Source organism: Ostrea edulis, chromosome 8 (genome assembly GCF_947568905.1).
Source record: "Ostrea edulis chromosome 8, xbOstEdul1.1, whole genome shotgun sequence".
NCBI lineage: Eukaryota > Metazoa > Mollusca > Bivalvia > Ostreida > Ostreidae > Ostrea > Ostrea edulis.
In genome coordinates, this window is record NC_079171.1 from 14,212,936 (window position 1) to 14,228,424 (window position 15,489).

The 15,489-nt window shown below is 35.9% G+C and overlaps 1 protein-coding gene across 1 annotated transcript in view; it reads left to right on the forward strand.

Moving 5' to 3' along the window:
• LOC130046609 (receptor-type tyrosine-protein phosphatase T-like) overlaps positions 1-15,489 on the forward strand; it is a 41,676-nt gene that overhangs the window by 7,328 nt on the left and 18,859 nt on the right. The window contains exons 3-10 of the mRNA XM_056146966.1: positions 8-262; positions 1,797-1,934; positions 3,059-3,196; positions 8,306-8,437; positions 8,888-9,025; positions 10,456-10,596; positions 10,799-10,936; positions 14,613-14,710. Of these exons, the coding sequence (XP_056002941.1) occupies positions 8-262; positions 1,797-1,934; positions 3,059-3,196; positions 8,306-8,437; positions 8,888-9,025; positions 10,456-10,596; positions 10,799-10,936; positions 14,613-14,710 (1,178 nt within the window). The remainder of the gene's footprint in view (positions 1-7; positions 263-1,796; positions 1,935-3,058; positions 3,197-8,305; positions 8,438-8,887; positions 9,026-10,455; positions 10,597-10,798; positions 10,937-14,612; positions 14,711-15,489) is intronic.

The following is a 15,489-nucleotide window of genomic DNA, read 5'->3' on the forward strand; positions in this document are numbered from 1 at the left end:
TTTTCAGATTCCAATAATGGTTACACCGCTCGATTCCTTGGTTTTTCGGTGTACATATCGAACACAACCAACAAAGATGACGGGGTACTGTGTTTCAAAGACACGATGTACACCAACGCCACAGTACCGAATACGACAACCATAACATGTCCTAGACACGGACGTTACGTCATTTATTACAACGAGAGACTACAGAATGTCACTTATCCTGATGGATATTCTCAGTACGCATACAACGAACTCTGTGAATTTGAAGTTTACGGTAAGTAAACACAAATTATGGTTTTTTTGTTTTTTTTTAGTATGGAAGTACAAGGAAGGCCATGTTTGAATTGACAAACGAACGAGTAGCTTTCGAACTTTCATGGGTTAAGTTCAAATTTCGTATCGGTCCGTTAAATTTTACATTAGATTGGCCCTTGGACTTAGAAAAATGATATGAATTGTCAGTTTTCAGACTTTTTGTCGTGCTTACAGATATTTATTTATCATTGGTACATTGGTACATTGCATTGTCATAACAAGTTATATATCAAGTTCCAATTTCGTTTCAGTTATTTAATTTTTCACCAAGTTATGACCCTTTGACTTAGATAAATAGCATGAATTATCAGTTTTACAGACTTACTTTTGTTTTGTTTGTAGATATTCATTTTATATTTAAATTATTGTTGAAATTAAAAATATGCGGATGTTCCTCATTGAAAATGTCTTCGTAGTCTTTGGTAAAATCTCTTGCTGTGGCCTTCAATTCGACATTTAGATATATCGACGACATTTTGTTTAATAACAATGATAACATTCATTCACATGTCGATTCGATATATCGCTGTGGGTTCGATATAAAGGACACCACAGAGTCGTCCACTTCTGCTTCATACTTAGATATTTTATTGAAAGTAGACATTAACGGCAAACTGACAACTCAACTGTATGACAAACGGGATGATTTCAGTTTCTCCATCGCCAACTTCCCATATTTATGTAGTAATTATCACCTACATATGGTGTTTATATCTCATAACTGATTCGATACACAGTAGTTTGTTTTGCGTATTGTCAATTTTTAAATCGAAACAAGCTACCGACAAACAAGTTGATGGTATAGGGGTTTCAACAGTCTCGATTGAATTCAGCATTTTGCACATTCCATGGTCGTTATAACGATATAGTTCGTCAATACAACCTATCATTTGGGTCAAATGCTGTCTGACGTGTTTTATACTGATTGTTAGGCCATTTTTGGCATGCTGATTTTGACTACGGATAACGCCGTTTACCTGATCAGGATATAGGGCTCACCACGGGTGTGACCGGTTAACAGGGGTTGATTACTCCTCCTAGCCACCTCTAGTGTGTCCAGGGATCCATGTTTGCACAAATATCTATTTTGTGTTGCTTTATAATATATTAATAATGAGATTGATCACTGTTCGTTGTCTTCACCTTTCATATATCAACAATAATAATATGCATTCATATGTCGCTTCGATATTTTCCTTTGAACTCGAAATAAGACACAACAGAGTCATTCACTTCTGCACCATACATAGAGATCTTATTAAAATTAGATATTTATGATAATCTAACAACTCAACTTTCTGATAACTTACATAATGAATTTCGAATATAGTTGCGGTCCGATAATTTTTGTGAGCGGTAGGGGACTATGTATTGTCATGTAATACTCTCAGAATGCTTGTTTTTTTCCCTTATAGCTATTTTTATTAGATATTTGATGGAAATAGAATGGAGGTATTGGTTACATAAAAAATGAATTCATCAACCGATTTTAGGTTGCCCAATACCAGGCGGGTATGGAGATAACTGCAATAATCAATGTCCCCAGAACTGTCAGGAGAGACACTGTGACATTGTGAACGGAACCTGTCTGGGGTGTATTCCGGGATACAAGGGGTCTGTCTGCGATCAGGGTGAGTCTTGCTACATGTTTAACCCTGGTCTAAAATTGCACTTCATCGACAATTGAAGACGTTGATCAATTTGGCAATCTGCACGTGTATATTAACGGTTATAAGAAATATATCAATGTTGACCAATGAATCTCTATAAGGATGGTCCTCTCGTACATTTCATATATGTCATACATTTGTTCTAAACATAAATACATAATTCTTTTGATAACACAGATCCTTTCAGTAATCGTAGTGTAGCCCAACCAAACCAGGAAACTGGCATTAGCATTCATTGTAGTTGATTGTACTCCTGGGTAGAAGAATTAGTAAAAGAAAAATATAAAAATACATGGATGGACAAAAAGAATGTTCCCTAATTTCAGGCCAGTAAAAAAGTCGACATTTACTACCGCGCAAACAGTTCATCAAATTACGTTCACTACATAAGTAACACATCATTATAATTGGTACAGCTGTTAATGTATGTTTAGCAAATACAGTCCACTCTATCTAATCCGACACCTGTATAATCCAACAGTTTGGAAATTCTAAATTTAATTGGAAAAGGCATTTACTCAATTGCTCGAAGTTACAACATGCCCGACTAGCATCTATCGTAACTATACTTACACTGTTTACAATCGATTTGAAAATATGTGCACTGTTGAAACCCAATTCGGATTGTACAGCTTTTTTATAAGTTGATGTTTTTGATATTTGTTTGTTTACAAATTTTCCAGAATTGGCCATACTTTTTGATCCGTTGTGCACTCTTTTCTTTTTCCTTATGACATCACATTTTGCTTTGAATTGCTGGTCCTCTAATTGCTACTAGCCAACATAATTAGTCGGGAAGTGTTTAAGATATAAATGAAATATATGCACATTAAGAAAGCAAGAATTATAATTTTTTGAAGGATTTAGTCTCATAACAACAACGGTGTGTGCAAACAATTTTTTATAACACGCTAATGCGCATTATCTAACTTGCATCCACACACCGTTGCAGTTATGAGACTACATATTTCAGAAAATGATATTGCATTGATTATATATATATCATATGATTGTATCATTTGTCAATATACGTGATGAATTTGAATATTACTAGCATACTAAGCATGATTTACTATATATTACAGCCTGTGTAAATAAAAGATACGGCCTGGAGTGTAAGCAGAACTGTGGTAACTGTAGTGATGGGGAACAATGTAATCACGTGAACGGAAGTTGTCCAAACGGATGTGACGCAGGAGCTCAAGGCGATAAATGTGACCAAGGTCAGAGGAATTGTAGAAATGCATATCTAAGGAACTACTTTTACGGACAGTGCCATAGAACAGATAAATCAAATGTAGTGACCCCATGGGGATCGGGTTATAATAGGTAGATTAGCGTCGGGAGGGTTGGGATGGAACACAGATAGGTCATCAAATTTATACAGAATGAAAAGTCCATGTCGTGTGTTATATGATATATATGATTTTCGCAAATTTAAGACCATTTAAAGTTCCTTAAGTAAGGCTTTACAATAGTCTATTTGAAATAGATTGAACTTAACAAGAAAAAATAATGTTTGTTCCTTTCTACTGTAACAAGGTTTTAAGTGTTAACTTAGAATATCCAATGCATTGAAAATGCACCACATAATTTTGAAATTGTGTTATTTGTTTATTGAATTGAACATATTTTATTGTATATATACAACTCAAAATTTGATAAGGATCTCTAGGTTATATGTGTATAATTTACCACCAACATAACACAAGACATAAATTTGACTCAGAAACCTGTTTACTCAGGTTATGAATGAAAATTCATGAACGGCATGAACTTTTATCAATACGGAATGCTTGAAATCTGATAACAACATCAAAAGGTATTTCATTATAAAAAGTTAACAGCAATCCAGAGAAAGAATTACACAGTTTTTGGGGATAGTCCATCATTACACTTAGTCGATGAAGTGTCAATACCGGGTATTGCGTTCCCTTGCATTAATGACGGCTTGACAACGTCGAGCCATGCTGTCAATAAGCACCCGGATGTTTCCAAAGGGAAGGTTGTTCCACTCTTCCACGAGGGCGTTTCCGAGCTCTGCCAAAGTCGTGGGTTGTTCTCTACGGCGTGAAAGGGCAACCTAAAACATGTTCCTTACATGCTCAATCGGGTTCAAGTCCGGCGAACGCGCTGGCCAGTCCATACGGAAAATTGTCTCCTGCTGAAGGTACTGCTCCACCACCCTCTCGCGATGAGGACGGGCGTTATCATCCATCAGGATGAATTCAGGACCAACAGTACCAGCGTAGGGTCTGACGTAAACATCGATGATCTCATTCCGGTACCGCACCCCCGTCATTGTTCCTTTCTCCAGGACATGAATATCTGTTCTTCCATCCCTGCCGATTACACCCCAGACCATGATGAAACCACCACCATAACGGTCATGTTCACTGATGTTGTCTTCATGGAAACGTTCACGTTGTCGTCGCCACACTCGGTGCCTCCTGTCTGTAAAGTCCAAACAATACCTGGACTCATCGGTGAATAGAACTTGAACCCAATCGTTCTATGTCCAAGTGACACGATCTTCAGCCCAGTCCAATCGCTCCCACCGGTGTCGAACAGTCAGAGGGACTCGAACACTGTAAAGCCGATTCCGTATCGTCTGAGTGGACACATTCACCCCCGAGGCGTTCAGGAGGTCGTTACGTAGGCTGGTTGCTGTCCAGAAGGGATGACGTCGTGCCTGAAGAGCCACAAAATGGTCTTGGTGTTGAGTTGTCAACCTCTGATGACCACCCCCATGTTGGTGTACTGCTGTACCAAGAGTTTGCTGTCGGTTCCAGGCCCTGTTTACAACGCTCTGGCTGACTTTTAGTGCATTTGCAACGTCACTTTTTGAATTGCCAGCGTCAAGCCTTACACGTTGAGGGGGCATTGTGTTGATAAACGTAGTGTAAACACTCAAGTGAGTTTGAAATTTTAGAAAGAATCAGACACCGATGGCTGAGTGAAAATCGTGCAATGGTAGGAAAAGCATAAACTGTAATAAGAAATGCATTTCCCAGTGCATAAAATGCACGTGCAAGTTTGTTGAAGACGTTTTTAATTTCACTTGGACACAATATTTCCAGTTATGCAGATATTAATTTTTTAAACATAAAAATATCAATGATCTTTATCAAATTTTGAGCAGTATACAATCAATATACCATTGATTAGAAACAACATCTAACATCTTACTAGTTCTTCCACTTGTGGTAGCAACTAATGCAAACGTCACAAAATTACACATGAATAGCCGAGTAGTGCAGCAAATGTGAATATCATTAATGCAATTGGTATTTTCTTCTATCCATGACTTGTTGCCCGTATGCATGTGTAGCATATGCATTTTATATACTTAACAATCCACATTTAAAAATCCAACGTGGTTGATGTACGAATTCGATTAATTTAATTTCGACATAGTTCTCGAAAACTAACGCGTTATTCTCGCATTATGGATTTAGCATCATACATGTTTTGTATTGATTAAAATTTGGCATCAATTCACAAATTAATAGTATTGGGTAAATACTATTGGATTAAACTATGAGCATTCACTTTTCGTGGAACATTTCAAAGGGGATACACATACTTTAAAAACCTTTTCCTATTTCTAGTCCTCCATTTGATAGGAGGAATACACACCACACTTTAAAAATCAAAACCTCTTTCACATAACAACTGGAAATTATTATAGCTCCTATGAGCTGAAGAGCAATATGTACTCAAACTCGAGAAAACTTCGACATGTACATGATTTACGATATATACTGAAGGCGTCGTTCTGGAAATATCATATTGTACATTAACCGATGTATATTCGTTCAATAAACCAGTAAATTGTCAAATGGTATAGGGAACGACTTGACTATCTACTGACGAAAGCTCAGTGTTTGAGGGCACTGGAGATAGTACGATCTGACCACTGCCAGTATACATACACATTAAACCGGAATATGATATCGACACAGTTTTGCAAGAAGCACTTCACAAATGCAAAATATTCTCTATGTTATGGGAAATCGTTGTTTATCACTAATCATTGTATCTCTTTTGTTCATGATATGGGGATTTGGTGACATTAAAAGAAAAATAATGTTAGCAAAATATTGATTCATTTGCAAACTTCACTTTCAAAGTATCATTTTAATCGCAAAATTCAAACGTCCTTTTAATAAAGAAAAATAAGTACATCAGACACATGTACAGAAATGTATATGCATTAGATACTTTAGGAAGCTACACACGCCTCTGTCTGTTTCATTGGTTCTGGAGTAAAAGGTTGTCTGTTTAGTTTTCTTTAAAAGAAAATACACTGCACCCTATGTTTACTATTATCCATTTGAAAATGGAGATCAACAACAAATTAAATTTTTAAAACACAGCAGCAGGACTAATGAGGTTACCTGCGAGTAATGTGGTGTTTATGCGGTTGTAGATTTCTGCAAAGGAATTTTTCATTAAGTATGGCGGAGTCTACACATTTAAGTTAAATTGACAAAATAACTACAAGTAATTGTTTGACTTTTTCTCCATCAGAAAACCGGATAACATTAACATGCATGCACATGTAGATGTAATTCAATATCAAAACTTACGTCCCAACAATCGTATTATAATTAATCGGTAGAAGACATATTTCTAATAAGATGCTCCTAATTTGTTTTGGTTTATTGATCATAGTGAAATCTAATGTGAATTCAATATTAACAACACTCGTCTAGTTAGGTTACATGACGTCGGTAAAATACATTTGACAAAGTTAATTTGAATTTTCCCTATGAGAAACTTTGTTTTATATACTTTATACTAAATGCTACTATACATCATTTAATTGTATAAAGTGTTTTTCTAACATAATGTCCTCATGGATGACATTGAAAAAATTGCCCTACACAGTGTAATCAAAATTCTAGAGACAACATGGATTTAGCATGCTATATGTTCTGCTTTAATTAAAATTTCGTATCAATTCACAATTCAATAGTATTGGGTAAAATGGTTGTCGGAATAAACTATGAGTATATCCTATTCGTGGAACATTTTCAAAGGGGATAACCACTCCTTAAATACCTTTCCCCATTTCTAGTCTTCCACTAGTAAAAAAAAATGATAACTTGAGGATATAAATAAGAGGAATACACACCTTAATTCAAAAACCGAAAACTCTTTTATGTGACAACTGAAAATTATTACAGCTCCTATGAGCTGTATATCGATATTTACTCAAACTTAAGAACACTTCAACATGTACATGATTTACAAATTTGATGTATACTGAAGGCGTCGCTTTGGAAACATCATATTGTACATTAACCGACGTGCATTCGTTGAATAAACCAGGAAATGTTATAAGGGTACGGGAAACGACTTGACTATCTACTTACGAAAGATAAATGTTAGAGGGCACTGGAGATAGTACGACCTGACTACTGCCAGTATACATACATATTAAACCGGAATATGATATCGATACAGTTTTCCAGGAAGCACTTCAAAAATGCAAAATAGTCTTTATGTTACGGGAAATTGTTGTTTATCACGAATCATTGTATCTCTTTTCCTCCTCATAACATGTGGATTTGTAAAGAAAAAAATATTAACAGTATTAATTTTCATGTTTTTCACATTCAAAGTATCATTTTAATCGCATAATTCACGTCTTTTTATTCCAAAAAATATCTCAATGTATCTTGCGTACATTACGAATCTACACACGCCTCTGTCTGTTTTAATGGTTCTGGAGTGAAATATAGTTTGCTTGGTATTCTTTAAAATAATATACACAGCATCCAATTTTTACTATTATCTATTTCAAAATGGAGATCGACAAAAACAAAATATCAAAAAACAACAAGTTTACTAAGGTTAACTACGAATAATTTGGTGTTCATGGGGTTGTAGATTTGGCAAAGGAATATTTTCACCAAATCTAACGGAATCGATATATCTAAGCTAAATTGACAAAATAACCACAAGTTATTGTATGACTATTTCGCCAACAGAAAATTGTATAATATTAACTTATATGTAGATGTAATTCAATGTTAAAACTAAAGTCCCAACAATTTAACACACATTAAGATTAATTGTTGGAAGACATATTTCTATTTACATGCTCTTAATTTGGTTTGGTTTATTTATCATAATGAAAATTAATGTGAATTCAATATTAATTTGTATTTCGAAAACAATTACAACATAGAAACTCTTCTAGTAAGGTTACACGACGTCAGTAAAATACGTTTAACAAAGTTAATTTGACAAACTGTGTTTTAAGTACATTATACAAAATGCTGCAATACTTTATTTAATCGTATGAAATGTTTATCTAACAGAATGTCTTGATGGATGGTATGGGAAGAATTGTGCTACACAGTGTAATCCAAATTGTAGAGGTTGTAATAGATTTAATGGCAGGTGCGAGTCTGGTTGTCTTCCGGGGTGGAAAGGGCCATTATGCGAGAAAGGTAATGTTTTATTTCACGTTATTCAATATCTGTATTTTTATTTTACAAATGTATGTAGTAGAAAACAATGAACAATGTATGCACATGATTGATATATAAAAACAATAATTAATCAATCAATCAATAAAAACAATAAAATCATTGTGGAAACAATGTTTTTTCTTCACGGAGTTTGATTAATCGAAAAAAATTATTGAAACTGTGTATGACTACAATATCTACTATTTCATAATATATTTGTAATTGTTTATTTAGACACCACAATATATACTGGAATTGCACTTCATATACATCAAACAAGAGGATTAAAACGTGTCATTAAATACAAAGTCCTAGAATGAACTTTTTTTTTGGAAGGTGTTACGTATGATTCGATCTTTCCTAGGAGTATTAACGCAAACAAAACGTTCCCAAGCATGTACATGTAAGTAAATGTGATACTTATTACAGAATGTGACGGGATATTGTATGGAGAGAACTGTACACAACACTGCGGTCAATGTCGGGATTTAGAACAGTGTAATCACATAAACGGAACATGTTTAAACGGCTGTTCCAGAGGATATCAAGGCGAGGAATGTACTGAAGGTATATGATTATACTAGATAACTGGGACCTCACATTGAAGATGTGGAAGCTTTATAGGGATTATATTGTCTGTCCGTCTGTTGTTTGTCCCTTTCATTGTGTAACGATATCTTGAATATTTTTCTACACACATTTCTCTATATCTTGTACAAATTTAAGGTACATGAGCATAACGGGGAATATTTATAGATTTTGGAGCCCTGGGGTCAAATGTCACATGACGGCAAAGGATAACTAATTGAATGTTTATTCGGTATATACATATATACGTACAAATATATATAAACACCAAGGATAACCCATGAAAGCTCAAAAGCTCGAAGGCGCTTGGATGTACGGATGTTGACGCTATGGGGACATTATTTAGGAGGAAATTGGAGTACTCGGAGAAATCCTACGAGTTTGAGCGCATGACCGCCATGCTTTCTCGCATACAACCATTGTCGATCACAAATATCGAACTTAGGTAGCAGCGTTGAGAAAAGAGAGCGCTACCTCTGCGCTACCCGAACTTCAATTTTGGAAAGGTTAAAACGTTTTCAATAAAGACATTTCGCATTGTATGGACAAGTACATCTGTAGCTAATGATTAGAAAAAGACACTTATATATGTTATGCTTATACCATATGTTAAGATCGCATCAGACCTTCAATCCAAATTTGATACAAATTCATTGTTACCACAATATCTTGGAAAATTTTCAGGTTCTGCAGAAAGTTAGTTGTTTTTTTAAAAAAAAAAAAAAGAAGACTTTTACAGATTGGCATCTGTCAATTTGCTTTTCTTTTCGTCGTGAACAGCTTCCACCAAAATCATTCATATTTCATACAAAGGTTGCGATGGGCAGATATTCCTACCAAGTTTGACAACTGATTCCTCCTCTGGTATTTCCAGGGGCCCGTGTTTGCCTAATTCTCTATTGTGTATTGATTGTAGGAGTTATGAGATTGATCACTGTTCATCACCTTTCCTTTAGAGCTTTCACATTTTATAACTGATCCTTCAGTTAAACATGACATGCAAATTTGGAAAAACAACACAATTATTCCACCCAGTCATTACAAACATAATACTTAATATGAATCAAGTACACGGTGATTTTCCACAATCTGCCCAGGTGTTTAATATCATATTTTGATACCTGTCAGAAAATCCATCTTTGGTTCCTATATCGTGATGTTTCAGTTAAAGATGCATAATTCAGTTTGGAATTGAGAGAAAAACCGAAAAACTCAAAGAAACATAATTTCAATATCAGAGTTACTGAGGTTAGTAACCATCTAGGTATTGACATGTTACTGTGGTTCGAGTTTTGAATGTTTGTTTTCTTGTCAAATATTGTAGTTACTTCAGTGACTTAGCTCCATTATTTGAAACGTGCATGTAACTATTATAACTCGCTCTAAGTCTTGTATTGTTTTATAAACAGAATGTCCAGCAGGTTACTATGGTTACAACTGCCATGACAAGTGTAACATCAACTGTGGAGTCCCTGAGATATGTGACAGAGTAACAGGGCAGTGTCAGAATGGATGTCAGGCGGGGTGGAAAAATCGCAAATGTGATTCAAGTAAATAACTATTATAATACATAACTACAGGGATTTTGCTTTCTCGTTTTGCTTTCATAAAAAAATCTACATGTGCCTGTATACCATAGGAAACTGAGATTTGCGATCATTTTCAATATTTGATAAACTCATTTCACAGTTAAGATTCAGCCCAGATAAGTAATGCATCCGTTTTTCAATACCTTTATCTTCCTTTACACAGAATGTGATGGTACAACATTTGGACTAGGCTGTAATCAACCGTGTGGAGTTTGCTTGGGTAACGATCAGTGCCATCACGTAAACGGAACGTGCACCAATGGTTGTGACAGGGGTTACAAAGGAATCAATTGTAAACATGGTAATTAATTCAACCTTGATATGGTTATGTTTTGTTTTTGCTTGGACCAAAAATGTTTTATTTATTATTTGGAACTACAGAGATATTAACAAAGGAAGGGTTTTATTGAAATTGAACGCAATTTTGGTTGAACACTGAAGTGTCATATATATATATATATATATATATATATATATATATATATAATTTAAGTTACCCAGAAGTGTTATGTAAATTATATCATGCAGATCTAACATGAAATATAGATGCGATACAATGGATTTTATGCAGGATTGGGATATAGCTCAAATTACTAAGAATTATAATATAATTTGATGTTACACAAATCAATAACATAACTGATATCACACATAATTGATGTTAAATATATGATTTAAGGAATTAATTTATTATGTTTTCGTTGGATGGATATATACTACGAAAAAAAAAGTCGGAAAACTGCATCATTGCGCGTAGCGCATAATGCGAAAGTGTTCCGTCTCTTTTTTCCTGGTATACCTCCATCCAACGAAAAAATAAGGAATTTTTTCCTTTTCATTTGATATTTTAAAACGTGATATGATTTCAGTTGATTTAATGGACTACATTCTATACCATTTCGATAAGGGCGTAGTAATTTGTGAATACACATCTTGAAAAAGAAACTAAATCCGTTAATGGCGGTTTCCACGAACTGTTGTTTACTTTTGAGCAAACGGGTTTCTTGTGGAGCAAAATATACCGTTTTAAAAGGAAGAGTTGGAGATAAGCCCTGTTGAGAGAAAATTGCTGTAATTTTGTTGAATGGAACTGGAATTATGTGCAAGGTTTGATGTGGGACACGTGCATGACCATAGTGTGGGATGCCAGGTAGGGTTCTCTTGAGGGTTGTCACGGCTTTCAGGTGGACAAGTGAGTGTTACAGATTTTTTTTTTAGTTTTACTAGTGAGTTCCTAAGGTACCACAGCTGTTGCAATGTCGTACGGAAGCTTCGTTTCGATGTCCACTCATAAACAATTATTATGCCGGAGTTTTAGTTCGAAACCATCGTCGTTAAGGGCTACGGTATTGCAGTGTTCTAAGGCAGTGTGCAATGTATCTGGCATTTGGGTTTGTGACATCAAGGAAGTTATCGAAACGTGCAAACTGGACTATTGTCATCCCCGGATGAATACATATGACTCTCAAAATCACAGAAGCAGACGTGTGTTATTATTTTTATTTGGGGGGGGGGATTCCAAGTAGCTATGTTTATTTCATTTTGTATAATCAATTATTATTTATATTTAAAATTTGTTTCATTTTGTTGAATAAATTTATATATACTACTCAAAATTTGATAAGGATCAGTAGGTTATATGTGTGTAATTTACCATTAACATAACAACAGACATAAATTTGACTCAGAAACCTGTTTACTCAGGTTATGAATGAACATTCATGAACGGCATGAACTTTTATCAATACGGAATGCTTGAAATCTGATAACAACACCAAAAGGCATTTCATTACAAAAAGTTAACAGCAAACCAGAGAAAGAATTACACAGTTTTGGGGATAGTCCATCATTACACTTAGTCGATGAAGTGTCAATACCGGGTATGGACTCCCCTTGCATCAATGACGGTTTGACAACGTCGAGCCATGCTGTCAATAAGCACCCGGATGTTTCCAACAGGAAGGTTGTTCTACTCTTCCACGAGGGCATTTCCGAGCTCTGCCAAAGTCGTGGGTTGTGTTCTACGGCGTGAAAGGGCAACCTAAAACATGTTCCATGCATGCTCAATCGGGTTCAAGTCCGGCGAGCGCGCTGGTCAGTCCATACGGACAATTGTATCCTTCTGAATGTACTGCTCGACCACCCTGGCGTGATGAGGACGGGCGTTATCATCCATCAGGATGAAGTCAGGACCAACAGCACCAGCGTAAGGTATGACGTAAACATCGAGGATTTCATCCCGGTACCGCACCCCCGTCATTGTTCCTCTCTCCAGGACATGAATATCTGTTCTTCCATCCCTGCTAATTCCACCCCAGACCATGATGGAACCACCACCATAACGGTCATGTTCACTGATGTTGGCAACATGGAAACGTTCATCTTGTCGTCGCCACAGTCGGTGCCTCCTGTCTGTAAAGTCCAAAGAATACCTGGACTCATCGGTGAACAGAACTTGAACTCAATCGTTATGTGTCCGAGTGACATGATCTTCAGTCCAGTCCAATCATTCCCACCGGTGTCGAACAGTCAGAGGTACTCGAACACATGCCCTTCTCGAGTTGAAAACTGCATTGTAAAGCCGATTCCGTATCGTCTGAGTGGATATATTCATCCCCGAGGCGTTCATGAGGTCGTTACGTAGGATGGTTGCTGTCCAGAAGGGATGGTGTCGTGCCTGAAGAGCCACAAAATGGTCTTGGCGTTGGGTTGTCGACCTCTGACGACCACCCCCATGTTGGTGTGCTGCTGTACCAAAAGTTTGCTGTCGGTTCCAGGCCCTGTTTACAACGCTCTGCCTGCCGTTTAGCGCATTTGCAATGTCACGTTGTGAATAGGCAGTGTCAAGCATTCCAATACATCTGCCCAGTTGTACTGTCGTCAGGCGACGTCTTACACGTTAAGGGGGCATTGTGTTGATAAACGTAGTGTAAACACTCAAGTGAGTTTGAAATTTTAGAAAGAAACATACACCAATGCCTGAGTGAAAATCGTACAATGGTAGCAACAGGATAAACTGTGATGAGAAACGCATTTCTCATGGCATGAAATGCAAGTGCAAGTTTGTTGAAGACGTTTTTAATTTCACTTGGACACAATATTACCAGTTATGCAGTTATCAATTTTTTAAACAGAAAACTATCTATGATCCTTATCAAATTTTGAATAGTATATATCGATAGAATGTTAAGTTTTCTTTTCTTTTCATGATTTCCAATCTATAAATCGATCTATAAATGCGAAGCATCCAGAGGAATCCCCAACATTCAAATTGATAGAAGTTCCGGCATCTTTTTAGTTAAATACTATATACCAATAAATTTTCAACAAATGGAAAAGCATGTAACATGTTAAATTAAATGATATAGAAATTCCAATGATATTCGGCAAGTAAATTTGAGAAAATATCATCGGCATGTTGAACATATAATATTTGACGAACTGAAGAAAGTATATGTGAATTCGGTACACACGGAATAGAATTGCAACCACAAAGTTAAGCGTTTAATTTTCTATGCCCTGTCAATTTTCAATGTTGCACAGGGTAGTGGAATTTACAATTGATCAGTGAGTACGATTGTCACCTAACAAAAATGGTTAGATTCAGTTATTTTCATTGTACGGGAGAAGTGTTTATTTTCATAAACTATTTTACATAAGTCTTATTGTACTCCTATATTATTGTACTGTAATTCTTATGCATCTGTATCATAAACCATAAGTTTTCCTCTGAGGCAGCTGATCCCACATCTGGTGTTTTTAGGGGTTCCGTGTTTCCCCCTACCCTTATTTTTTTTTAATATTATGGATTTTGTTTTAGATTCATCACTGTTTGCTATCTTCATGATCACGCTGTATTCATTATAGCAAGCAAGCACTATGTTCCTTATTGTCATATCTCCTCCTTTAAGGTTTTACCCCGTCAAATACGATACCATGTCCGTTACTTGTTTTAATTAATTACGTGTTTTCTTTAGAGTGTGGCTGGACGTCCTTTGGTTATAACTGCAATGAAACATGCAGTATGAGGTGCTTCAATCAAACATGTGACACTGTGACCGGATCATGTGTACAGGTAGGTGTGATTTTACACATCAGATTCGATAACGTGTTGCCAAAATTGCTGGAGCTAAGAATTAAACTAAATTACTTTGAATTTATAAATAACTTTGAGAACCCAAACTAAATTAAACGATATATGTGGATTTCATACTGAGGCCGCAACATTTCGGAGTTGAATAAGGTGGCTCACCACACCTTGAAATAATTTATCAAATCAGCACGGGGTGATTCAATCTTGAAAGATATGATGATATATAATAATACGCGATGTTAGAGAGAGAGATAGAGAGAGTAGAGAGAGAGAGAGAGAGAGAGATGAATAACACAACTATGATACAGACTTTATTGTTTAATACAGACCTTGAAGCGTACTACTACACCACGTGCACGGAACGGTACGAAACGATTCTTGCACGGAACGGTGAATGGTTTGCACGAAACGCTGAACGATCTGCACGGAACGGTGAACGGTTTGCACGAAACGCTTCACATGAAATGCTTACCAATGTGTAGGCGTGGCTTGCACACTTCGTGAACTGTCTACAAGAAATGGTAAGCGTGACCTGCACGCTTTGATTTTTTTGGGTATTATTTGGTTCAAATAGTTTGAATATAATTGCAGTATTCTAGATATTAGACAAAGGTTGAGAAAGAAATGATAATGATTCATTTTAAAACGATTGCTCATGTACGACGCGGTTAATTTCATTTTTACTTATTAAATCAATGACCTATGAACACGTTGGAATGAAAACAAAGAAAAGAATTTCAATTTCGGAAATAAAAGAAAAA